The 26,491-nt window shown below is 48.2% G+C and overlaps 1 protein-coding gene across 2 annotated transcripts; it reads left to right on the top strand.

Moving 5' to 3' along the window:
* The first annotated feature begins 1,505 nt into the window (after positions 1 to 1,505).
* On the top strand, positions 1,506 to 26,216 carry NEMF (nuclear export mediator factor). 2 transcript variants are annotated; one of them, XM_074821182.1, is made up of 33 exons: positions 1,506 to 1,592; positions 2,670 to 2,738; positions 3,381 to 3,483; positions 4,331 to 4,456; positions 4,542 to 4,690; positions 4,908 to 4,975; positions 9,178 to 9,264; positions 10,218 to 10,294; positions 10,821 to 10,891; positions 10,982 to 11,057; positions 12,103 to 12,165; positions 12,490 to 12,567; positions 12,955 to 13,163; positions 14,596 to 14,781; positions 15,255 to 15,318; positions 15,783 to 15,871; positions 16,498 to 16,601; positions 17,032 to 17,094; positions 17,785 to 17,897; positions 18,986 to 19,043; positions 19,383 to 19,441; positions 19,920 to 20,040; positions 20,145 to 20,418; positions 21,196 to 21,238; positions 21,323 to 21,372; positions 21,714 to 21,861; positions 22,695 to 22,772; positions 22,844 to 23,032; positions 23,658 to 23,690; positions 24,457 to 24,563; positions 24,664 to 24,707; positions 24,805 to 24,884; positions 25,892 to 26,216. In XM_074821182.1, the coding sequence occupies exons 1-33, from the start codon at positions 1,534 to 1,536 to the stop codon at positions 25,967 to 25,969; spliced, it is 3,216 nt and encodes a 1,071-aa protein (XP_074677283.1). In that variant the 5' UTR covers positions 1,506 to 1,533; the 3' UTR covers positions 25,970 to 26,216. The 2 variants fall into 2 exon arrangements, with proteins under 2 accessions (XP_074677283.1, XP_074677284.1); XM_074821183.1 differs by having other exon boundaries at positions 20,148 to 20,418.
* Positions 26,217 to 26,491: the final 275 nt, after the last annotated feature.

Raw genomic sequence — 26,491 nt, forward strand, 5'->3', positions numbered from 1 at the left:
CAGCTGCTTAAATCTGCTTGTGCTCAGAAATCTTTCCTGTCTATCCATCCACCCATTTTCAAACGTAAAGTACAAGCAGCCCAAGGACATTCTCTCAGTTCCCCACTGCCACAGTGTGGCCAGGCAGAGCCCACACAAGATGGATGTCGAGGAATCTGCAAAAGCCTGAAAAATAGCCGGGCACGGTGGCTTGTGCCTGTAATCCAAGCGCCAGGGAGGCTGAAACTGGTGGATGGCTTGAGCCCGGGGGTTCTGGGCTGCAGCGAGCTGTGCCGAGCGGGCGTCCGCGCTAAGTTCAGCATCGATATGGTGGTCCTGGGGGAGCCGGGGGCCACCAGGTCGCCTAAGGAGGGGTGAACCGGCCCAGGTCGGAGACGGAGCAGGTCAAAACTCCTGTGCTGATCAGTAGTGGGATCGCGCCTGTGAACAGTCCCTGTGGCACAGCCCGGGTGAGAGAGCGGGACCCAGTTTCCTTTTGCATCAACGAGGTATCAGGGTCCGTTAACGCTGAGGCATGAGCAGCATGGACACACCGGGGAACCCCAGCCGGGACAGAGGAGCAGGGGCTGCACCTCACAGCGGGGGGTTTCTCCAGGGGAAGAGAGAGGAACGGTGGGGAAAAAAGATGTTTCTAAAAGGGGAGGGAGGGATCCTGGAAATACTGTTTAAAAGCCATTCCTTCATTAAAAGAGATGCCTCCCATCCTCTGCTGGCCCCCTGCTAGATCCCACCGTGAGGCCTTGTAACAATGGTGTAAGGAACGAGTCGGGGTTTGTGCCGAGGAGTTGCCGGCTGCTCTGGAAGGGGCTCCCTTTCCTCGGCCAGCCCGGCTGCCTCCTCAGTGGCCACTACGGGAGTATGTGCTGAGGGGGAGCAGGAAGGGGGGGGCCGAGAAGGGGATGGAGCAGGGGTGTGAGGGAGGGGCCGGCAGGGGGTGTAGAGGCGGCAGCGCGCGCTGCCCAGCGCCGGGCGTGGTGGCGCGTGCCTGTAGTCCCAGCTACTCGGGAGGCTGAGCCCGCCGGATCGCTTGAGCCCAGGAGTTCTGGGCTGCAGTGCGCTATGCCGAGCGGGCGTCCGCGCTAAGGCCGGCATCAATATGGTGACTCCCGGGGAGCCGGGGGACACCAGGTTGTCTAAGGAGGGGTGAACCGGCCCAGGTCGGAGACGGAGCAGGTCAAAGCTCCCGTGCCGGTCAGTAGCGGGATCGCGCCTGTGAATAGCCACTGCAGCGTAGCCTGGGCAACACAGAGAGACGCGGGCTCCTTTTGCCCCGGCCGCCCCCCCGCCACCCCGCACCCGCCTTTTGGGCCCCACCGGGCCCCCCGCAGCCCCTGCCCGCCGCACCGACCCCTACCGGCCCGCCAAGCCGCCGCCCGGCTCTGCGCACGCGCGGGAGGGGGCGGCCGCGGAGCGCTGAGGATTGGCGCGGGGCGCGACCCGTAGCGGGCGCGAGCGCAGGCGCGCGGTTGGGAGCGCTGTGGGAGGGAGGGAGGGAGGGAGGGAGGGAGGGAGCGGGCGGGCGCTGCCGCCGCCATGAAGTCCCGTTTCAGCACCATCGATATCCGGGCTGTGCTCGCTGAGCTCCGGCAGAGGTACCGCTCCCCCCATCCCGGGTCGCCCTCCTAGCGCGGGGTCCGCTTCCTGCCCGCTGCGGCCCCGAGGAGCGGGACCCGGCCCGGTCGGTAGCGCCTCTCTTCCCCCCGCTCAGCCCAGCGGTTCTTGGCTCTGGCCCGGCTGCTCCCCGCCCCCCCCCCCTCGACTCGCTCCGTCCCCACCGGGGCAGTGTGGGGCCGCTCTGCTTCCCGCCGGCAGTCCGGGCTCCGCGCCCAACCCCTCTCTTTCCCTCCGCCGTGTCCTACCTCGCTGCCTCACCCCCGCTCTGCCCTGCCCCTCTGCACCGCACCATGGGGCAGCACAGGGCCTGTCTGATGCTGCCTGGGTGGCCCCCAGCACCCCTCCTGCCACAGAGCACCGAGTCCTCTCTGCCTCCCCTCTCACACCATCAGGGAAGGCCTGGCGCTCTTGTTTCCCCCCCCCTCACTGTCCTGCTTCTGTCCCCCAGCCTCTCCCTGGGGAGCAATTGAGCGCTTTTCCTTCCCTGTGTGCGTGGGGAAGGTGCTGTGGTCTGTCACCTACTCTCCCACTGAGCTGAGAAGCTCCTCAGGTCCGTGCCCCATGGAGCCTTGATACCCTTCTGCTGTCCAGGGCACTCTGAACAAAAGGAGGACTGAGACTGAGCCCCCAGGCCATTTCTGTGCTTGTACTGAGAATACTGGTGCCCCATGCTGGCAAAGGGCTCCCCAGCTGATGACGTTATCCCAGAGGAGCAGACTGCTCCAGTATAACCAGTAAATTTTGCAGGAGCCAGCAGCCTGGCCATCATCCTGCACTGGAGATCCAGAAGCTGTCAGGTTGCAGTGGGGGTGTCCACAGTGGCTGTCCTTGCATCAGTTTGTTTAGCTTTTTGCACTTTATCCATTAATAGTAATTTCTCCCACTTTTGGTTGTTTGGCTTCCAGCTCAATCTTCCTTTGCTGCCTCTTCAGTTACCGCTTGGCAATTTATCATATCTTGCACTTCTGTATATTTTGATTATCACTAGGATTTTTTCAGCCCCTTGTGTGGTTTGTGTATCGTATTCTCCAAAGCATGTGTTTTCTTTTTGACAGCTTATTGGGAATGAGAGTAAACAATGTTTATGATGTGGATAATAAGACATACCTTATTCGCCTTCAAAAGTAAGAACTTTTTAAATTTCTTTATGCTGTTACTATACCTATGAGAACTAGATTTTTTTTGTATGTGTGTAATTTGTGTTGACAGGTGTGTGACTTTTCTGACTAGTTTTCAGTGAAATTCTATTGTTGTTTGATAAAATGCAATAATTTTTGCCCAGGAAGGTCTTGGGAGATAGCATATGAAGTGTGAAATACTCCAGAAAATACACAAAAGGCCAAAAGTGTTAGTGTAAAAACACACAGTTGTTGTTTCTTTTTTGGGGGGGGGGGGGAAGAGAAGAGTTGGAGGAATAAAAAGCAACAGTTAGGAAGTGATACTGGTGCCCAGGCTCCTGTCCCATCCCTAACCCATGTCTGAGGTGGATCCTTGCTCACCTGCTTGCCTCCACTTGTGTCAGAGAATTTTTAACTCCGTTGCTTGCCAAGAGTTTTGCCACATTATCCATAAGCTTAAAACGTGGATGTCCTTTTGCTCTCAGCCTGGCTGCAGCACTGGGGGCTTTGCTGGTTTCGACAGCAGTGTTTTCTGTAGACAGTGCTGCTGGTTTGGGGTGCTTTGGTCTCATTCGGGTGCAGACAGGCGTGTGGTAAGGGGTGGCTGCTCGTGTGCCAAGTGGTGAGTCTTTATTTTTTTTTTAACAGACCAGACTGCAAGGCCACGCTGCTGCTTGAATCTGGTATACGCATTCACACAACTGAGTTTGAGTGGCCAAAAAATATGATGCCGTCTGGCTTTGCAATGAAGGTAAACTAACCTACAGTTTCTTTTGAATAAGGTGGCTGAGTATCAGAAAGCAACGTTCATGTTCTGTCCTTGGAGACAGAAGAAACTAGTGGAAGGATTTGCCTGGTGGATCCTGATCAGGCGGGTGACTGAAGACGAGGGAAGAGCAAATGCAGACCTAGGGTCACGTCGTTGATATTCAGGGCCTGAAAAAATGAAAATTTAAATTTATGAAGGCTAATATTGATCTGCTAGACATTTTCTGGGCCACCCAAACCTTTTGGAATTTTACTCCAGCAAAGTCCTTGTTATTCCCATTGGATTGTCCAATTTTTTAGGATGGATGTCCCAAATAGACTCCTGCTGTTCCATCTGCTGGATGTGGAGGGTTCGGATCTTGCCGCAGGCTGTTAGGCCCCATTCCTGCAGGTAGATCTGCAGGGATGCAACCTGAATCTGCTCAGCCCCCGTGGCCTCATTGAAATGACTCAGCAAAGGTTCTCCAGGGTGACTTTCCACATCAGATGTGGGCGTGGGGATAATCCCAGTTCTCTTTGTAAAATAAACTCTTTGAATTTTAGCTACTCAGTTCTTGAGCTAAACAAATAGTTTTCAGTGGCAAAAATGGCTTAATTTTAAGAATCTGGAACAATTATATTGCCTATAAATATCAAGGTATTATTTTACTAAGAGCTGGCTTGTCTCTGAATTGCCAAGATCAGCATTTTTACCCTTATGGTATTTGTATTAAGTAAGAAATGGTCAGTGTCACGGGAGGCATCTATAGCTCAGAATCTCTTTCAGTATAAAACATCCCAAGCAGCTCTGTTTGCATCATCTTACGGACATTTTCTCCCATTATTGGCAGTGCCGTAAGCATTTAAAGACCAGAAGACTTGTCAGTGTAAAACAGCTGGGCATAGACAGAATTGTGGACTTCCAGTTTGGAAGCGATGAAGCTGCTTATCACCTGATCGTCGAGCTTTACGACAGGGTGAGTGTGAAGCTCCACGCGTGCCCTCTGTAAGCCAGCACCTGAGCGTGGCCTTTGCTGATGGTCCCCCGTGCTGTGCTCGCAGGGTAACGTTGTCCTGACAGACCACGAATATGTCATTTTAAACATTCTGAGGTTTCGCACGGATGAAGCGGATGACGTCAGGTTTGCGGTTCGGGAACGATACCCGGTCGACAGTGCGAAAGCGCCTGCGCCTCTGCCAACCTTGGAAAGGTAGTTGCTTTTAGATGGTGTCAGTGTCTGAATAACCCCAAATTATTTGGAACTGTGAAAGGCAGCATGTCTTTGGGTAGTCTTTCCACATATTACAGGCCTTTTTACATTTTTTTTTTAAATTAAAAAACAATTTTTAAAACGTTTTGTAGCTTCTAAGCAATACAATGTAGTCTTAAAACTCAGTGCTCTTGCAACTCTCCATTATCTTTCACAGGTTAACTGAAATAATATCAAATGCACCCAAAGGGGAACAACTGAAGAGGGTTCTTAACCCGCATCTCCGTAAGTAATTGTTTTTTATTAGAAAATGAAATGGGGTCAATACGTGTTATGTTTAGATGATGCTCAAAATTAGAACAACTTCAAGCAGTCTTTTTTTCTTTTTTGATGTTGTTCGTGACACTGCTTTTATGTACGTTTGAAAAATTACAAAAATCCTAAGCCTTTGAAAACAGAGTAGATTTTTGTGCAGCTGGCTTGGAATCAGAAAAGAGATAAGCCTTGCCATGATCCTGCAGTGATGAGGACCTGAGAGGACCCTGAGGACCCTGTTGAAGTGCTGACTTGATGCATTTTGCCCAGTGTCTTGTCTTTAGTGGTACCAAATAGGAGATTTAAATGTACAGTCAGGGCAAGGATGTTGTTAGGAAGTGGGTGGAGGATGCCAGTGCTGCCAGTCCTGGAACAAGTACTGATGTGGTAATACCAGGATGCTTGAAATGTCTGTCTGGGTGTTCTCTGGTAGTTGGGCAAAGCACCCTGCACCTCAGTTTTCCTCACCATAGAAACAGATTTGATCTGTGTGACATGGTCAGAACAAGTTTGGTTTATCCCCTGATTTGGCAGTGTTGATCAAGCACAGGATTGCCTGGCAGGTACCCCTGAACAGCTCAAATCACATGATTTGCAGACCTAAGTATTACTTTCCCCATTTCTTGATTCTCTTCTTCACCACCCTTGTCCCTCTCTTTTTCCATCTCGGTCTCCTCCAAAATAAACACCCCACTGCTAATTACTTTCCCCCACTGGTCCCAGTTTTGCTATATCCGTACCAGAATTTGGTATTTCTCACACTGTTATCTAGCTAACCTTGACCTTGTAGAGTGTCACTGATCTGGTTACGCAGACACAGCTGGCCTGGCAAGGCTCCACTCTCTTCGAGGACCACAAATGTTCCTTCACTTACTGTGTGAGCTCGGCTGTTTCTCACCCCTCTCCTCCTTAACCACCTGTGAAACCACCGTCCCTCCTGCTGCTTCTCTCATTTTTGCTGCTTCTCATGCTGCTGGCAACATGTCCAGCAGTTTCTCCTGTTGTGTCCTGTAGTTCCTCATGTCCCGTGCGGTCAGCTTAACCTTGGGCCAGTGCCTGGTCACCAGCCCTGCCATTCTGCAGCCCTAACAGGCACACCAATATTTTCCCAGAAGAGTCTCAATCCCAGCAGTTTTACATTTCAGAGACTTCCCATGACTGATCAGCGGGCGTCTTGGTATTTAATAGCTTGGGTTGGGTTTTCCTTCTGTGTGTATTTACCAAATCTCATTTTGAACCTGTCTGAACGTCTGGCATCCACAGTGTTTTTGTGGTGAGGATTGCCACTCGCATGTCACATGAAAAATCACATCCTTTCTTTGCTTTGCAACTCATCCCACCAGTGTTACTTGGTGCTCTAGTACTGGATTTGAAGAGAATGTGAACAGTTGCTGCCTGTTTACTAACTCTGCACCACTCATTTTATTAGTCTTAGTAATTTCTGGGCTGAGCAGCCTACTGCACAGCCTACATAGTCTTGCCTTGTTCCAAGCCTGTGATTATCCTTGTTGCCCTTCTCTGTGCCTTTTCTAGCTCTACCTGTTTTGAAATGGGGGAAGTGAAAGTGTACATAACATCCACAGTGGAAGTGCACCATGGATTTATTTTGTGGCATGATTTCCCTTGTTTTGTTCACTGTTCCTTTCCCAATAATTCCCAACACACAGCTTGACTCTTTTGTATTCACTGACAATTGAGCTTATGTTTCCACAGGACCATCTGTTGTTAGGTCTTGCTCCCAGAAGAAATCATCAGCGGGGCATATGCATAAGTAGGATAGTTTTTCTTCACGTACATAATTTTATATTGTTTTACAGTGAGTTTATGTGTCGGTTCTTTATTTAATCACTCGCTATTGCTCCATCTCCTCCAGTTCTTCACAGCTGACTGTTGTCTCTGTGGCTTAGATGAGTTGTGTTTCATCCGGAGGCTTTGTCCCTTGCCCTTTGTTCCCCCTTCCCAGGGCAGTTCAGTGCATGTTGATCAGTGCAGGCCCTGGAGTAGGTCCCCGTAGAGCTCAGCTTTCCTCCCCTCCCTCCAGGATGCAAGCTGACAGTTTATACCTCCTCCCTGTTTCCTGTTTTTCAGCCCCATTTTTATCCAGGCAGGGGTTATCCTGTTACCCAGTGCCAGCTTGTTTTCTCTGAGAGCTTTGGGGTGAGCTTTGCTAAATGCTTTCTGGAAATCTAAGTAGATTGGTCTGTTTGACCTCCCTCATCTTTGTGCTTTTTAACTCTCTTGTAGTGTTATGCTGCAAATACAAAACTATGCTGACTCTTCTCTATCTAGTGCAAAGCTCTCTGCTAGTTCTAGTCTTTAGGCTAAAAACAGTTGATAGTTTTCTAGTCCCTTTTTAAAATTGCCAGTGCAAAAATCTTTGTGCTTCTGCTGCAAAGGCAAGAGAGATGTTGCAAGCTGCAGTTAAGTTTGGCATCTCTGTCCTTGAGTTCTCTTAAATGTCTGGTTGAGTGCCGCATGATCTGGAGGATTTAGTGCTACTTGTTTTGCCTGTTGGATCCTTCACCTCTTCTGACAGCTGGATTTGAGGCAGATTTTCTGGCATACTGCCTGCGGAAAAACATTCCAGCCAGAGCTTCCCTGTGCCTCTACACAGTAAAAGAAACTCAAGACATTAATTTTCCTGCTCTTGTCATATCTGAGTATTCCTGTTGCACCTTGATCACTTGAACCTGCTGATTATGATATATCCAGAAAAGGCTTCATTATTCATCTTGACGGGGTTTTTTCAGATTTTTGTCATGATTAATTTTGGCCAGTGTTGCTGCGTTTTACATTCACCTGCCAGAATTTGGTCTCCCATTTTCTGTAAGGGACACAACTTCAGATGACTTTTTGCTTTTAAGTTTCTCTTAACTCGATGTTTAGTCATACCAGCTGTCCTTGGATTTTTTCTGAAACACTGTTTAATAAGTGGTATACATTTGTTCTGAACCTCCAAAATAACATCTTTAAATAGCCTGCAGGTTGTTTGCAGACATTGCCTTTTATTAATTGTTTTAATTTCTTTCCTTCTAAGAAGTTTCCTTGCTTTATGTAACCTTCCCTTTTGAGCTGAGAACGCCTGTAGGAGATTGCTCAGGCTTTTGTTGTGCTAGTGTGGATCCAGGTAAATTTTAGTGTCAGCCTTGTACCATGACATGGCATCTGTCCAGCCAGGCCGGGCTGATTGAAACCTGATTTAGCTGGTCTGTGTCTGGCTTTCACAGCCTCTTGGCTGTCCCTCTGCACATTAGGGTGACCAGCAGTTAACACTGCAGCCTTACTACTGCATCTCCCAGATGTAGGCCTGGCTTTTCATTCCCACAGCACTGTGCTGGTTTATTTTCAAGTGGTTATCCTGTTAATTTGTTTGGACTCTTAAGATCCCGTTCACCTACTCTAAGCTCAGCGATGTCATTCTAAGCTTGGTGCAGCACTGTCCATGGGGTTGTCTTCCTTCCTTCCTGGTTCTGCTTTGCTTGTTCTCAGTGTTCTTAACTAAACTTGGTTTTCCATGGCCCCATCTTGTTTCTTAGTCTTTAAGGATCTTTGGAGGAGCTTATATCTGTTTGCATTTGCTGCTTGTCTGCACCATGTTCATACCGGGCTGCATCTGTTTCTGTTGTCATTCGTATCGTGTTTGTCTTTGCCAGCTTTTTCCTAATTCTTTATTTGAAGCTGCAGAGTTTGTATGGCTTCACGTTTTGTAGTACCTTACCCCAAGCCAGGCAGTTGCCACCCCGGGGTTGGGCTTCCTACACTCTTCAGTTCAGAATCTTTCCTACCCCCTTTTACATGTAAAGGTTTCATTCCATTTGGGCCCATGTGAAGCCCATCCTTCCTGTATATCCTCACTCTATTCTAGACCTTTCCCAGTTCCAGATGAGCCTGAGCATCCTTAAGTTTCTAAGAACTGATCAGCCGTGAGCTGAGACCCCTGCTCTGCCCAGCCCAGCAGTTCCAAGAGGGTCACCCCGGGGGTCCCGATCATCTCTCTCTCTGCCTCTGGAATTTGGGACCACAACTCCCTCGCTCTCCCCAGCCTCTCTAGGGATTGGCTGTAGTTTCATGGCCCTAACTTGTTGGAACACTTCTCGTCATTTCTGTGTGACTACAGATTTCATTGTGAATGTTTTCTACAGATGAGTCTTCATTTTTTTTTTTTTTAACAGCTTATGGAGCCACTCTCATTGAGCATTGCCTTATAGAAGCTGGATTTTCTGGTTATGTCAAAATAGATCAGCAAATGGAAAGTAAAGGTATGTGGGAAATAGCATTTTAAAGGCTGTACTACAAATATGGTAGTTTTTATGTCTATGTAGTATTCTTTTTCCAAAGAGATGAGTAACCTTTAAACCTGTGGTTCTGACCATATGGTTTTAATGTGTTTAGGTTGGGGACCAACCTTGTTCACATTAAAACTCTTGAATTGTGACTATATTGGAGAAAAACCATCAGACTCCCCCTATAGTCTAAATTGTTTTATAATGAGATACCACCTTACGTGTCAGGTGAACTCTGGCTACGGAAAGGGATGTTCTATAAGAATTCTGTATAGAAGAGTTAGCATCAAAGTCTTCCTTTAGATATAGCGCACACAGTGGGGATTTGATAAAGTAGCAGCTTTATGTTTATTGGGAAATTATGGATTTGGGTAATAAAGTCATAATAGATTTTTCTGTAGTCTTATTTTTCTTGTGTGCTTTATATTTGCCATAAATCCAAAGGATTTTTTACTTTCTACTGCATTATGTTGCTGTAATAAATCAACGTTGTAACAAACAAATAACTTCTCACAGCTACTGGTTTATGCTTTGCCTCTCCAGTTTTATTTTTATAAAGTATTAGCACTTATGTGGTCTTTTTTTTTTTTTCTGAAACTTGAATAATTATGTCTTAAAGTATCTATATAGATTTTTTTTTTTTAATTAAAAATTCCCCAGATGTAAAATGCGTGCTGAGGCTCCTGTTTAAAATGAATGGTAATTGCTGTAGTGAAGCACCAGGGGTAAAGGATAGCTGCTATTTTATTTTTGAGACCTGCTGGAATCCTACTTAACGTGGTTAGGTTGGACAGGTTGCTTCAGGCACTTAATTGGAAGAGCAGTTGCCTGGGCCTTTTGTTGATTTGCTGTTGTGCTTTGTTTATATCAAAATATCTTTCTGTTCTAGGTGTTTTAAAATATTCCTCTCCTCCCCCCTCTCTCTTTAGAAAATATTGAAAAAGTGCTTACTGCTTTAGAGAAAGCAGAAGAATATATGACACTAACTGACAACTTCAGTGGAAAGGTGGGTCTCAGGTGGGCAGCTTGGTTATCAGTTGTGCAGGAATTGCAGAACTAAACTGGTAGGCAGGTGTTGCTCAGCACATGATTGTTCCTGGTGTTAATAGCTACAGATTTTAGTCTGTGAGCTTGGGCTCCAGGTAGTGATGGGGAATAAAACTTGCTTCCTTGCACTGGCTGTGCAGCAATTAAATAATTTACAAAGCAGATTATGTAGGTCCTGTGAGAATTGCACTTGTGCTTTAACAGCGGGTAATGCTGTTCTGCACGTAAACTGCATTTGTGTGATAAGCTGCAGGATAGTCCTGAGGTTTGTAAGAGTTCACCTTTTTTTCTGGAAGAAATTGGAGTCAAGCAAGCAGTCAGGGCTTTACTCAGTCACATTGCTTCTGCCACAAGCTCTCCCTGCTAGAATGATTTACTGTCTCATGCTGATCAGTAGGTTAGCACCTAAAACTTGCTGCCTTGCCAAGATAAGGGGGATCCTTTTCAAAGACAGATGCTGATGATTTATTTATATATTCTTTTAGGGTTATATTATCCAGAAAAGAGAGAAAAAGCCAAGTCTGGAACCAGATAAACCAGCAGAAGATATCTACACGTAAATATTTGAAGTATTTATTTCTTTTTCTACTAGTCTGCATAATATAAATTAGTTTTCAGGTGATAATATCAAATGTGTATTTTACAGATATGAGGAATTTCATCCTTTCTTGTTTTCTCAACATTCAAAATGTCCGTACTTGGAATTTGACTCATTCAATAAGGTACAGTGCTTTTGCTGATACTGTACTTAAGTGCTTTAATTGACTGATGCTAAAAAGAGTAACTAAAATACAGTGCAGAAGTTGTTAATGAAAACATAGACCTTGGAAGAGATGATTCATTTTATGGATAAATGTTTAATGCAGAAAAGGCCAAGTAAAACAGGGCTTTTAGGCTCCTGCTGAGCAGGGTTGTCTTTATTAACTCAATTAGATCCTGTAGCTGAAATACGGCCCGTGGCACTGAGCGGGGGTGTGTGTTGAGCCTCTCAGGAAGGTGGCTGTTACCAGTCCTGGTCAGACATTTTGTTAGTGGAGAGTTCAGACGCCGAGGTATCGCTGGAGGCAAACAGTCATCACAGTCATCACGTTTATATTTTCCCAGTTGCTACTTTAAAAGCTTTGGGCACCTGATTTAGTATTTCCTTGAGTGTTGTCCTTCCTGGTCCTTGACTCATTAACATCTAAAATCATGAACTGTGTGTTGTTCCTGACCTTGATCTCCAGAATTCCCATTTCACTTTCCTGTCCTGCTTCTTGGCTGAATTTCTGTCATCTCCTTCACAGAGTGATGATACAAGCAGCCTAAAACCTTCCTCTTCTTTTGTTTCAAGCACAGTGTCTGGCAACTGGCATACCAGGAGCAATTCTTAGGCATACTTTCTAGGTTTTTTGTGTGGTTTGTTTTTTTTTTAACTGATCTATTGAAGCAGCAGGAATTCAGGGCAGACAGGTCTATCATTGCAATCATTTAATCTGACGAGCACACTGTGTCGAACAGCAGCTTCCTTTTCATCATTCCTTAGCAAAAAATGTGGGACATAGTTTGGCCACTTATTGTCTTGTGCCCCTGGTTTGTGGTGAGACATATCCTTGAACTCCTGTCATGCGAAGGTAAAATGGAGGAAGTTACTAACCCTGTTTTAGCATCTCTCTCCTCTTTTGGTGCTTTGCAGCCACCTCTCTTGAGCGGAACCTCCTCTGCCTGCTTGTTGCTGGTGTAAGTTAGTACCACTTGGAGATTCTTAAAACTGATTTTGTCTTGCAGGCAGCAGACGAGTTCTACTCCAAGCTGGAGGGACAGAAAATTGATCTGAAAGCGTTGCAGCAGGTATGCTCTCATCTAAGAGTGGGGCAGCTGAGGTGGCTCTCGGAGCTTCAAATGCTTCGTTTGGTTCCTGTAGCCTGGGATGGGGGAGGCGACATTCCTTATTTTTTTGGAAATGCTGAGTCAGGGGTGGTCAGGGAGTGGATTTCAAGATGTGTAACATCACAGTTGGTTCTGCTTGGAATACAAGTAGTAGCGTTAACAGTATTTTGGAGACCGCATCTCTGTATTTTTCTGTGCTGGAATGCTGCATTGAGTGTCTTGCAGTGATTAGGTGATAAGGTGCCATTTGTAGTTATATTTTTCCATCTTATTTGTTTTTAAAAGGAAAAACAAGCATTGAAGAAACTTGAAAATGTCCGTAGGGACCATGAGCACAGACTGGAAGCTCTTCAGCAAGCTCAGGTAAAACTGAGATTTATTTTAATTTTTTTTAACTAAGATGATATATAATGTTTCTTGAAGAGTTGTACCTGCTGGTCTGCATTGCTATGGTCAGCGTTAGACCCCAGAGCGAAGCTTTCCGTTGTCGGTGAGCGTGCTGTAGCCCCTCAGGGAGCCTAGGCCAGCCCAGCAGGGCTTTGCTCCCTTACGAGCGCTTTGCACCGCTCTTGCCAAAATTTGTTTGTGCTGCTCTGCTCCCAGGAGTCAGTTTGACCGTTGTCCTGTATGATCACTTCAACGCCATCCTTGGATTTCATCTCAATATTAATTACTACTTTTATTTTTTTAAAAACTATTGTTGAGTGTGTGTTGAGCTTCAATGGGTATAAACTTTTTTCTTTCCTTAAGGAAGCTGATAAGATGAAAGGAGAACTTATAGAAATGAACTTGGAGATTGTCGACCGAGCCATCCAGGTGGTCCGTAGCGCGTTAGCCAACCAGATAGACTGGACGGAGATTGGAGCCATCGTTAAAGAAGCTCAGGCACAGGGAGACCCCGTTGCAAGTGCAATCAAAGAATTAAAGCTTCAGACAAATCATATCACAATGCTGCTGCGGTAAGTACGTTGCAGGTCACCTGTACCAAAGGCAAATGGGACCAACTGAGCTGTGTAGGAGACAGGTATCTTTTTAGCTTGTGCGTTGGTATTTAAATTGTTCCGTTTTTCTTACAGCAGCACGAAGAGAACATAGTTCTGTGAGCAGAGGGATGCCTTCTTTTTTGCTTTGAAAAATAATAGTAATTCAGTTACTGTAATAACATTTCTATTGGTATTTTTAGAGTCTGTCTGACTATAGTCTAAAACATTGGAAGGTGTCCTAAGGCAGTGTAGGTCCAAAGCTCCAGTCTGTCAGTCAGCAGTTAAATCTGCAAACAGATTTGCTATTCTTTGATCTCAAATCCCCGTGTGGTCCCGGCCCTTTCGGTGCTGCTGGCTGCTCCCAGCAGTCCGCTGAGCAGCCAATGGTTCAAGACCACGGCTGTTGGGAGCTGTGAGTGTGGATGCTGGTTCTTGCAGAAGTCCTGATGAGAGTGCTGGCAGTGAGACAGGACTTGGAGTGTCTTTAAAAACCTGATCTGACACCCAGTCAGGATGTTAGAGATAAAAAAGGAAGAATTTCTTTTTTTTTATAGCTAGAACTTCTGGTATGAAAGCCGTAATATGGCAAAGTTAATTCATGAATATTTAGTTACCTCGCTTTCAGAAATGTTAGTGTATAGAATAAACGTGCTGCCAGGAGTGAGTTCTGTGTTGGCAACTGTCATCAGACACTTCTCCATCAGTTTTAGCAGCGAGTGATGATCACTTCGCCGATCCAACCGCTCGGTCCACCAAGCGCTGAATCATGCGCCCTTAGTACGGAGGACTACAGACATCTAGTTCCCTTTATGAAAAACATGATTTTATGCTCTGTCACCCTTTGCTACACAGCCTTAGTACAGCTGTATCGAGCAGGATTTCATGTCCTGGCGAGAAGCAGGTACAAATCGAGCTAGTGTGTGCTCAGCATGCTTTGAAAACAGTGGAGCAGATACTTTTTGAGGTTTTAAACCAGCACATTGCTGTCCTGTTCAGTGAGTCTGTATGTTGGTGTAACTGATCTCTTTCCATGCAGCGTTCACACGCAGAATGTCTTGTGTTTCTTTTACTTCATGAAATCTTCAGAACGGTTCTTCATTTTGAGTAGATTTTTCTCTAGGTTGATAGCATGGATATGTGCCTTTTGATAGAAGAAATTGCCCTGGAAAATGTCACTTTCTTGGATTGGAAAATTTGGACTCTATCTTCTACCTTTGTTTTCTTTTTTGGCTGACTCAAAGACATAAACTTGCATGTAAGGTATCCTGGGGCCTTCCTGCAGCTGCAGAGTGAAAATGGTTTAAGGGTTTCCAGTCTTTATGAGAGAATAGAAATAAGAGTGTGTTGCACTAAGGGTGAAAAATAACCAGTTCTCTTATCTTAATCATATGATGTCATGTGTTTTTAGGAACCCATATGTGTTATCTGAAGAGGAAGAGGAGGAGGAGGATGCTGATTTAGAGAAGGAAGAAACAGAAGAACCAAAGGGAAAAAAGAAAAAGAATAAAAACAAACAGTTGAAGAAACCTCAGAAAAACAAACCATCGTTAGTTGATGTTGATCTCAGTCTGTCTGCGTATGCCAATGCCAAAAAGTAAGATTTACAGTGAACGTGTGTTTTGGTGCTAGAAGTTTCTGTATGTTTGCAGTTATTAGTGATAACATCATAGGAAGGGCTCTGTGTGTATCTTTTTAAAAATAGAAGTTAGAGATTGAAATGAGTAGCTTGCCCTGAGCTCTAGGACATGCGTTTTCTTGGTCCACAACCAGTGTCTCGCTGTTGCGTAGCAGCTAGTCTCTAGCTATCACAGTAATTTACTTTTGAGTACAATCCTGCACAGTGACACAAGGAACAGTAACCCAAATGCTCTGCTCTGTCTTCCTGAGGAGGGGACTTACTTCACCTGGCTGCTTTTCTCAGGTGAAGACTAAGCCAAAGATCTGGGCTTAAAAAAAAATATCTCAAAACTGAATGCTTAATGGCAAATGTAGAGGACCACGATAAGTACTTGTAAAAGTGAGTGAATCTGCTGGGATTTCAGCTGCCAATAAACTTGTGTTTCGCAGGTACTATGATCACAAAAGACACGCAGCTAAGAAAACACAGAAGACAGTAGAAGCCGCAGAAAAGGTATTTTTTTCTTTGTTTTTAGGAGATACTTAAAAGCAAAGTCCCTATTTTTGATAAGTGGAAAATCCTGACCCTGGTCTAAGTAGCCCTAATGAGACATGAAAGGTAAAAACATCCAAGCAGGGTTGTTTCATTCTGAAGCTTTCAGGGTGCCCAGAAGATCGCAGGTCCCTGCTCTACCATCTGCTTTCCACCAGTAGCACTGTGAACACTTCAGCTGGGTGGTCACAGACCAGCAGAAATGGGTGGAAATCCTTACGGTCAGAGAGCTGATAATCTCAGGGTGGAGATTTATGGAGATTTTAGGGCAGCTCTCTTAAGTGTGCATGAGGGGGATGCAGGCTTGTGAGCCGCAGCACGCAGAGCACTCGGGCAACATCTCTGAGCTTTTTCAACCAACTTTCCTACCGTTCCGTTGGCAATTCTGTGCTGGCGGGTTGCGATCACGCTTTCTGTCTGAACAGGCATTTAAATCGGCCGAGAAGAAGACGAAGCAGACCTTGAGGGAAGTTCAGACAGTGACCACCATTCAGAAAGCCAGGAAGGTCTATTGGCAAGTACAGTTTCATTGTCCTTACCCAACGTCCTGCGAACGCGTGCAAATTTGGAACGACTGCGTCAGGCTGAGTTTCCACTAGCTTAGAAGTGGAGTTAATTATGATTTCTAAGCACTACGCTTTGTATTGAGTCTCCTTACAGCTGATCCTCTTAGTGCCTTTGCCTGGGAAAGTTCCTTTCAGTGGACATGGACTTGTAGTTTAGCTGAGTTTTTTGCTTTTAGCACAGCCAGGAATATGGGCTTAGTGAAAACAGGAAACTGGCAGCTCAATATCTGAAATAGTAACAGTAGATTTAAAAAACAAAAACCACCAAAAGAAAAAAAAAACAAAGCTTTTTATAGTCTAATAACTGAATTATTAAAATGAAAATAAACAGGACTTTATAGCGATGGTACTTGTTGTTTCATCTCAAAATACTGTTGGCAGTGATGTTGTATCTGTACTTTGCTTTGTTTCTATGCCCCAGACACATGGATAGATGTGAAACTATTTGCAGTGTCTTATAGTTGTAGATGCTAGGATGGATATTCTCAAGAGTTTGGTATAAAAATATATATCTGTGATGTTCTATTAGTTCTTCCGAGTGTTTTTCACACAATGGATTGATGTAATTTGGCAGGTTTGAAAAGTTCCTGTGGTTCATTAGTTCTGAGAATTACCTTATTATTGCTGGAAGAGATCAACAGCAGAATGAACTGATCGTAAAGCGGTATCTTAAACCAGGTGAGTCTGATTAAGTGGCGTCTATCAGTTTATCTCTTCTTTTTCCAGTTTTGTAAACGTACAAGAATGACACGGGAAGGTCTGTCTGCTTTGTTCTGAAGTTGGGTCTTGGGTAAAAGGGGATTTTGGGGCAGGTGAGTCCCGGAGACTTGGTGTGTGTTGTCTGTGGAGTGCTGGGGGTCTGCTGAGGGAGGCTGGGCCCTCCAGTGCTGTGGGGTAAGAGTAGGTTGGACGGATGCCCGTCAGCAGCAAAGTTGCTGGTTCTCCCTGGGACAACTGGGATGGGCGAAAAGGCTGCTGTATCCTTTTCCCATCCTGCTCCTTGCAGACAAAATAGTTGTTTCCCACAAACGTTAGAAACCTTCACCTTAGCTCGAGGGATCTGTGTGGTTCCCACGTGTGTGACTGATCCGAGTCGCTGCTTTTCCAGGGGACGTATACGTGCACGCGGATCTCCACGGAGCCACGAGCTGTGTGATCAAGAACCCGTCAGGTACCTGCTGCGGGGCTGGCGCAGGGACTCATAGAAGCCTGGGGACACTGTGAACTGTTGGTCTCTGTGTTACACGTCCGAGCCCAGCCCCGTGAGCTGCCTTCCCCACCTCGCGGTGGTACTCGCTTTCGGTGATGTGAGAGGAGGCCTCAGTCCCTTCCAGGGTGAGGTTGTGACTGAGTGCTGCCGCTTCCCCGCTGTTCCCGACCGCTTGCAATTGCTCCGTTGAGCCCCCAGTGGGGAGGAAGGAATGGAGATGTGCTCACAGACAAGCGTTAAGTCGCTGGCAGAGGCGGTGGGGCGAGTGGAGGATCGCAGATCCCTGCTGCGGCTTTTGTGGGTGGCATCAACAGTTTGGGGGCTGACAGAGGGGGCTGCTCTCAGCCGGGGAAGCGTTAGCGCGGTGGGATGGATCCCGTGGGAGCTCAGCCTGCCCGCGCCCTGTTCCTGGGAGGTGGTGGCTGTTGGCCTTGTGCTGCAAGGAGCATGGTTACCGCTCGCTTGCAGGGCTGCAGCCTCTGGTGGGGAGCTGTGAAGAGCAGCTGCTGACGCTGCCTCTGCTCTGTCTTTACCACCTTCAAGCTTAGGCAGGCCCGGGGAAAGCCCACGCGCTGGCTTAGTGCGTGTGTGGAGAATTTCACCTGCTGTGCGTGGATGGCGTTCAGGGGTGTGCCGGGTGTTCCTTTGTAGGTGAACCGATCCCTCCACGAACCCTGACGGAGGCTGGCACCATGGCCTTGTGTTACAGCGCTGCCTGGGATGCCCGTGTCGTCACCAGTGCTTGGTGGGTCTCCCACAACCAGGTAAGGACACTCGTGCATGAGCTTTGCAGACAGAAGCTCTGAGGGGAGCGCGGCTGCAGACGAAGTGTCTCTGTGTGGGAACTGAGGGATGTGGGTGAAGTTTTGGTCTCTGATACCGTTCCTTGTGGGTTCATCACTCTCTACAGCTACCTGAAAGGGCATTGTATAGAGGTTGGTGCTGGTCTCTTCTCACAGGTAATTAGTGACAGAACACGAGGGAACGGCTTTAAACTGCAACAGGGGAGGTTCAGACTGGGCATGAGGAAAAAATTTTTCACAGAAAGAGTGGTCAGAGAGTGGAATAGGCTGCCCAGGGAGGGGCTGGAGTCCCCATCCCTGGGTGTGTTTAAGGGTCGTTTAGATGAGATGCTGGGGGATATGGTGTAGGGGAGAACTTGTAGAGTCGGGCTGATGCTTAGACTTGATGATCCCAGGGGGCTTTTCCAACCTGAATGATTCTGTGTTTCTATGATTCTCCCTAGCTCTGCGGCGCTTAGGGGCAGGGGTGGAGGGGTAATCTCTGATACAACGTGCACATGGCAGAGGGTATGTTGCAGGTTTGGCTTCTTACTAACAGAGAAGGACTTGACATAGCGTTGAGGGATCTGGTGGAGTTGGGAACGGTCAGTGTGAGGTTCATGGTTGGACTGGAGGAGCTTCAAGGGCTTTTCCAACCTCAATGATTCTGGGATTCTGTGACTTCTATTGAAAATTAAGTTTTCTTTTTTTTTTTTTCAGTTGAGCTTCTAGCCTGTGTATTAACTGCAGGCTTGCTGTGCTTCCAGTCAGCTCGAGTGTTTGGGTGGAGAGATTACATTAAACTGAAAGTTGCAGTGCCTTTAGTGTTCTTATTTCCTGAATAACCCGGTTACTCACCCAGGGCTTCTAAAACATAGTGCCAGTAGTGTGTGATTGAAACATCTCTTAGGAAAACACCTTACACAGGACAGGAAGAACCCCACGGACACAGAGTCCTGCAAAGCTGTTCCCACAAGTTAAAAACGCAGCTTGCTTGAATGTTGCTGGTTACTACACAGTGCTGGCCTTCTGTGACAAGAGACTCTTTACAGTTTATCATGTTTTTTTAGGTTTCTAAAACGGCACCTACAGGAGAATACCTCACTACTGGAAGCTTCATGATCCGAGGTGAGACACAAAGGAATAATGTGAATTAGGTGTTTTGTCTGAAGATGCCGTAGCTGCCCCTCTCTGTGTGCCAGCCGGCAGATCCCACTCTTCTGAAAATCTGAGTGGTTTAGATTGAGTATCAGGCAGCTGCTGCAGCATTTCTAGCTGAGCCTGGGACAGAAGATCATTAGCTAAACTGCTTTTGAGTTTCTCCTGTTCTGTTGTCATCTAAGAGGTAGAACAAGCCCTAAGTGTAATTTTTTGGTAGCTTAAGCCGCTAATAAAAATGAATTTTGAAAATACATCATGTAACATAACTGCTAAACCTCCTCACGAGAATCTGCCTTTGTTTTTCAGGGAAAAAGAATTTTCTTCCACCTTCATATCTGATGATGGGCTTTAGCTTCTTGTTCAAGGTATTGCTTTCTCTGTGCTGCTCCTGCTGGCTTTTGTAATTTGGTTTGAGCTGTAGGAGGCTTATTTTCTGGTTCTTGCTTATCAGTATATTCCCAATTACGTCTTTTCCCACTGGGACAAATCCCATAAAATGCTACTCACTGAAAATGACTCTGCTTTCACTGCTGTTCTCCCCCAGTTTGCGCTGTTGTCTTTTAAAACAGACACTGTGAACGTTCCTACCTCTGCTAGATTTTTATACGAGCTCTGTTTGAAGCACGTTTAGGGAGTCTGCTGGTTTTGCAGCTACGTGTGTCTCCTCACTAGCTGTGCTTTCAAGTTGTCAGGCTGGGGTTTAAACGTGCTGGTTTAGTTTTCTTGTTTTTTGAATGGCAAAAAGTGTTCAAAGAATAAAGCTGAGTCAGGTGTTCTCTGTCTGGGCTAGCGAACATCGCTGGGGCTGGTACTGGCCTAACGTCAAGGCACCTCTGTTGTTAGGTGGATGAAAGCTGTGTTTGGAGACACCGAGAAGAAAGGAAAATCAAAGTACAGGATGAGGATCTGGAAACGGTTTCCAGCAACGCCAGTGAACTGGTGGCCGAAGAAGTGGAGCTGTTAGGTACAGTGGGTGTGCCTGGGGCGCCGTGCGCACTGCTGGCAGACGGGACTGCTTGGGGTTTGGTGTTTCTCACGTGAATTGTGTTTTTCCTCACCACGCCCCAGAAGGAGGAGATAGCAGCAACGAAGAGGAAAAAGCAGAGTGTCAGGAAGCACTGGAGGATGTGGAAGCCACGTCTGAGAGTAATCGTGACGAGGGCGTCGCTGACCTTGACCAGGGCAGAGTAAACACACCTCCGGCACCAGAGGGTGACTCCGAAGAGGATGATGGAGAGTCTGAAGATGAAGTGGAACATCTGGAGTCAAAGAGCGAAGTGAAGGAGGAAGAGGTAAATTACCCAGATACAACAATCGACCTGTCGCATCTTCAGACTCAAAGGTAAGTGAAGAAGCAGCTGCGCTTATCAGCACTGTGAGCACTTCTGAGGATCTCCAGACTGTTCAAATGCTGCCCAGACAAGGGCTGTGAGGAGTTGCCATCACTCCTTCCACACTCAGGTGTGCGGGGCCGCAAGCCTGTGCTTGCACGAGTACCTGCACACTGCGCACCATTTCCCTGCCCTTTCACTGCACGGCTCTTCCTCCTGGGCTACTTGTTTCAGAGCCCCCTCCCAAAGTGCACACAGGAGTATCTGGCTCTTTCATCGCTGCTCTTCCCTGTTTCGGCCTAAGCATCCCTTGAGCTGCTTTTGCTCCTCAGGAGGTGGCCGTCCCCCTTTTCTTTTCAGAGCTGTTCTGAGAAACCGAGTCATGAGTTGCTGCCGCTCTGCCCGGCGGGTGCGGAGTTGCCGCTCTGCACGTGGGCTGTGAGCTGAGCTCAGCTCCCTGGTTGTGGCACTCGGGAGGGTGTGAGGAGACGGGACGGAGCGGGTGGAACCGGGCAGCTCTGCAGGGAATGCTGCGGCTGAGCGGGGCTGCGTGCACGCGGTGCTGAGCGTCAGCGGTTCCTTTAGCACCTGCCATACCCAGGCTGGCTTGGTTGCTTGTGTGCGTGTGTGAGACAAGCTGGCAGAGATCTGAAGACTTGTTTTGTAAATTGCTGCCCTTTTCCATTCACCAAAACTGGGATTGGCGGTGTGACTAAGTTAGCTAGTGTCTGGGCTGTGGTTGAGCTGCTCTACATCTGCTGATGGGCTCCATTTCTATCTCCCCACAGATCCCTGCAGAAAATCATCCCCAGAGAGGAAGAACCCAACTTGGTAAGGCCCCAGCTCCGATGTTTGACAGAGCAGTGTGAACTGCTGCTGGACACAGGTGTGCTCTAACTGCGTTTCACTTCTTAGAGTGACAGCAAGTCCCAGGGGCGAAGGCATCTGTCTGCCAAGGAGAGGAGGTGAGAGCCTCTGTATGTTTGCAGCCGGTGAACGTCTTCTCCCCGTTCCCTCGCCAGGACCTGGGCGCTGGGTGTGTCTTGCACCTCCCAGTCTGGGCTGGTCTGTGTCGGTTTGTCCGTCCTGCATTTCCAGTGTGGGTCCTGCCTGTGGGACAACGGCTGCTCCTGTCGTTTGGGAGTGCTGGAAATGAACAGGTTTTTGTGTACTCAAGAGGTTTTACTGAGGAGGGTTATTTCCAGTGTATGTGTCTCGGGTTCCCCCATGTCGGGGAAGCAGGGTGGTAATGCTGCCAGGAGAGCACAACAAGGGGCAGTGTGTGTCAAGTGATTGTTTTCCTTAGAGAAATGAAGAAAAAGAAGCAGCAGAACGACTCTGAGAACTTGGAGCCGCCTGAAGAGAAGCAGAAAGAGACAGAAACACAACCTCCCCCTGCTGCTAACACCACTAAGGGTGCGCCGGCCCCGCAGCCCATCAAGCGGGGCCAAAAGGTAGGGACAAGCTTTACCCGTGGGTTGAGCTGTTGCCAGGTGAAGCGTGGACAGAAATTCCAAATTTCTGTCAGGTGTCTCAGTTTTGGGCCTCTCACTCCAAAAAGGCCATTGAATGACTCGAGCGTGTCCAGAGAAGGGCAACGGAGCTGGTGCAGGGTCTGGAGCACAGGTCTGATGGGGAGCGGCTGAGGGAACTGGGGGGGTTTAGTCTGGAGAAGAGGAGGCTGAGGGGAGACCTCATGGCCCTCTACAACTCCCTGAAAGGAGGGTGCAGAGAGGGGGGATGAGTCTCTTGAGCCAAGGAACAAGCGCCAGGCCAAGAGGGAATGGCCTCAAGCTGCGCCAGGGCAGGGTCAGACTGGCTGTTAGGAAGTATTTCTTTGCAGAAGGGGTTGTTGGGCGTTGGAATGGGCTGCCCAGGGCAGGGGGGGAGTCCCCATCCCTGGAGGGGTTGAAGAGTCGGGTTGACCCAGCACTGAGGGATCTGGTGGAGTTGGGAACGGTCAGGGTGAGGTTCATGGTTGGGCTGGAGGAGCTTCAAGGGCTTTTCCAACCAAGATGATTCTGCGATTCTGTGTCCTGGTAGTTTTAGGCTCTTGGTGGTGCTCTTAGTGGTTTCAGGATGATGGTGCTGGGCTGCTGGCATTGAGCACACTGTGCTTTCCTCACGGAAACCACCATCTCTTGGTCACTGGTGACCTGCTCTGAAAGAGGTTCAGGAGACCTGGAAGGAAAGAGCATGTGGGGTCAGCATCTAGGTGTTTGTCTGAGGGTGTAAAACTCCACAGAAGTCATTGTTTGTAAAGCTGTTGGGGTTTTTTCTTCTGCAGAGTAAAATGAAGAAGATGAAGGAGAAGTACAAGGACCAGGACGAGGAGGACCGGGAGCTCATCATGAAGCTGCTGGGGGTGAGTGAGGGGAGTTTCTGCCTTCCCCTGTGGCACAGTCACGGGCTCTGACCACCTCTGCATAACCACAGTCTGCAGGCTCGAACAAGGAGGAGAAAGGGAAAAAAGGGAAAAAGGGGAAGACGAAAGAAGAGCCAGCAAAGAAGCAACAGCAGAAACCCAAGGCTGTGCGTCGTGGCGGGGGCAAGGAGACGCTCCCAGGAGGAATCCTGCTGCACGAGGCGCAGGACCCAGCCCTGGAGGAGCAGCAGGAGGAGAAGGTGAGCAGCGTACTCGCCTCACCCCTCCCCTGCCTTCCTGTCCCTCCTCACCCTCTGCTGCGCCTCTCCCGGCACTGGGGGGCTCTCCTCTCCCGGGGTGGGTGAGCAGCTCTGGGTTTCGGGGTGCTGCAGAGAACACTCTGCCTAACGCCGCGACTCCGGCAGCCCATCGGTTTCAAAAAGCAGCCAAGCTCCCCCTGTAGCAGTCCATGTGCAGGCTGTGTGTCCAGCTCTGCCAGAGCGGGGGCTCGGAGGGACACGGAACCTCGCTGGGGGGCTGCCGAGGGTCCCCCAAGTCAGGGCCTCCCCCTCAGTGCAGCTGAACTTGGAACCGAGCGCGCTCCAGAGCAGCTCTTGTGAGTCAGTGCCTGGGAATCACAACCCATCTCTCCTCCCGGCTTGGCCTGTGCCGAGCAAATTAGAGTTTTGAAAGAATTATTCCTCCCCTCACCCACATAAAACTGTCTTCTTACCTTTGATTTAAAATAAGCTAAATTCTCTTTGCAGTGAGAGCGTGGGTTTGTGTATTGCTGATAAAAGAATGTATTTTCCTCAGAGGCTGGGGGCGGGGGAAGCAGTTGTGTGCTCAGGTCAGCTCTGACGTCTCCTTTGTTTGTGTGCGCAGGAGGAGCAAGACCAGGATCAGCCGGGAGTTGAGGTAAATGCTCGTCTCTGAAGCTCCCCTAAGTGCCGAGGAGGTTTTATTCCCACTCGAAGCTGGCAGGACGCAGCCCCCGGGAGTGGGACCAGAGGCTCAGGCCTCCAGCGAGCATGGCCTTGCTGGTAGAAGTCCCCTTCTTGCCTGTGACTTTGAACCCAGCTCACCTGTATTTTTTAAAAAAACATAACCTCTTTTTTTCCTTCCTGCCCTGTTTTTATCACGTACATCCCCTCTAGAAACTCGAGGCCAGCTAAAGAAGTTTGTCCCTTGCCTTTGCCTCTGAGGTGTTTGCACCCCCCAGCACGCTGCAGTGCAAGCTGCTCCTTAGTTTACGAGTTTATTTACATATAATTGCTTCCAAGTTTTCTATAATTACAGGCTGTGGGTGTTGCCCAAAGCTGGAAATAAGTCAATTTCCTTAAATTCTTTAACAATGGAAGATAACGGTTGTCTGGAGCGGGGAGGCTTTTGGTGACCCTGTGAAGATGTAACATTTGGGGATCTCGTTTGGGTCCTTCAAAACTGTTTCAAATAATGTGATTTTTGTAAAGACAGTCTGTAACGAGCAGCAGCTTGATCATTCAGTGCTGGCAAATCTGAATTCAGTCCATTTTGGTAGCCCCCTCACGAGAGCCGACCCGCGGCGGCAGCAGGGAGTCCTGGCAAAACCACAACGAAGGGGTTGGAGAGGTGCTGGTGGGTTTCAGGGAAAATCTCCCTTTTTTTTTTTTTTTCTTGTTTTTTTCTTTTTGTGCCCGTGCAGGAAGGCGAAGCGCTGCTGGACTCCCTGACGGGCCAGCCCCACCCCGAGGATGTCCTGCTCTTCGCTGTTCCCATCTGCGCTCCCTACACGGCCATGACCAACTACAAGTAAGTCGCAGCATTTTCTGCAGGAAGGGTTGGGCAGGGGCTTGTTCTGGCCTGGGGGGGGCCTGCGACTACTTACAGAAAACTCTTATTTTTTTGAAAGGTACAAAGTCAAGCTCACTCCAGGCACCCAGAAGAAGGGAAAAGGTACTTGTATTAAAGCTCAGCAATCCTTTTCAGGGCGTTACCTAGTGAAGGCAGCACGTTTTTACACACTGTTTAAATCTCACCTGTGTTTTTACAGCTGCAAAGATCGCCTTGCATAATTTTATGCAATCCAAAGAAGCCAGTGCAAGAGAAAAAGACCTCTTCCGCAGTGTGAAGGTGACTCGTTTTTCTACGTGGCTTCTCTTGTGCAAATGTATCAGCAGCAAAATGTCCACTAGTGCCATTTTGGGGGGTAAATATTTCCAAAAGCGAGTGGTTTACAGCTTTTTTTAGCAGTGTGGGGTTTCTCAGTGCTGCTGGGGAAAGATGTACAGCTTAGGCTGGAAAGAATCAGAAACTGAGCCCCACCAGTATCGCTGGGCCTTAGTTTCTCTATTGTGTCGCTTTTGATCAAAAATAAGAAATCTTCCAAAGAATCCTTTAGTTTTGGGAGGGGAAATTCCCACTCCCAGCGTGCGGAAGGGGCAGGTGCTTGCAGGGGGAGTTTGGCTGGGCTCGGGGCTGGAGGCAGCGTCCTGCTGCACCACTCGCTGCCCGCTTTTGCCTGCTGCAGGCCGTGGGTCTCAGCCCACCCGATGGGGTTTTTCTTCTACTTTCTTGCCATTTCCACCATTTCCTTCTCAAATTGGCCCCGTCAGTCCATGGCACTTCCCTGCCTGCCAGAGAGTGCTGGGTCCTTGCCATGTGCTTCTCTGGTGGCTTGCTCAGCCCTGGGCACCACCAGCCCCTCGGGGGGGTCATTTCTCCTTTCCCTCCTCAGGGGGTTTATTTCTCCTTTCCCTGATCCCCGTTTATCTCTGTCAGAGCTGCTTGTTGGCCTGTAACAGTTCACTGATCAAAACCACCGAACAGCAGCAGACTTAATGTTGATTTTTTTTTTTTTTTTTGTGGCACTCTGCTAGAAAAACACAATTCATGGTTAACGGCCTTGAAGCGAGCAGGTAGTGCCCAGGGAACTGCTGACCCAGCGGAGCTGATGGGTGGAAGCTGTGCAGAAAACCATTAAGTCTTTCATTAATTAAACACGGGGCGAGAGCAGAAGCCTGCCAACAGCCTTATTTTCTCTGGGGGAACGCTGGCTCGGAGGCACTAACGGGGGTGAGGAAGATGTTCGTGAAGGCTCTTCTGCTGTGTTTTAATTGCTCATCTTTAATGTTTTGTAGGATACCGATTTGTCAAGAAATATCCCTGGTAAAGTGAAAGTGTCTGCACCTCATCTCCTGAACAGGAAAAAGAAGTGATTCCATAGGGGGGTTTCTCGCCACCGAACTGCCGCCGCTGCGCAGGCAGAAGCCAGCACCCGCAGGTGGGACACACGGACAGACCTTCCCCGACTGCCCTGGGCCGGGCTGCAGGGAGCTGCCGCGGCAGCGGGCGCCCGAGGAGCAGCTCCTGCGCCGTGGTTTTAGATGGACTCGAACAACTCGATACAAATCGCGTACAAACGTGCGAGTAAAGTGCTGGCGCTCGGTCAGCGACGGGATCTCACGCTGTTTCGTTCTCTAAATGCTTCCGACGGTGGAGCTGCCCCCTCTTTCCCCTGAATTTGCTGCAGCAAAACTCTGATGTTCAGTTTTTTTCCTAAGAGCTGCTGCTTTTCTCTGAAGGGGACAGGAGTTGCTACTAGAAGTAGGACAGTTTCAGTGCAAAGTGCTTCGTTTGAGAAAAGGTAGAATTTTATTTTGCCCCAGTTCTCACGCTGCGGAGCCCCAGGTCCCTCCGCATCCCCGTTACCCCTGGGGAGGTGAGGAAGAGGCCGGGAG

The sequence above is a fragment of the Strix aluco genome, chromosome 4 (genome assembly GCF_031877795.1).
Source record: "Strix aluco isolate bStrAlu1 chromosome 4, bStrAlu1.hap1, whole genome shotgun sequence".
Taxonomy (NCBI): Eukaryota; Metazoa; Chordata; class Aves; order Strigiformes; family Strigidae; genus Strix; species Strix aluco.

Excerpts from the sequence above, each read along its gene's own strand:
- NEMF (XM_074821182.1), top strand. The coding sequence starts at position 1,534 with ATGAAGTCCCGTTTCAGCACCATCGATATCCGGGCTGTGCTCGCTGAG. Across the intron at positions 24,708-24,804 it reads CACCCAGAAGAAGGGAAAAG|CTGCAAAGATCGCCTTGCAT; the intron begins GTACTTGTATTA and ends GTGTTTTTACAG. Across the intron at positions 24,885-25,891 it reads ACCTCTTCCGCAGTGTGAAG|GATACCGATTTGTCAAGAAA; the intron begins GTGACTCGTTTT and ends AATGTTTTGTAG.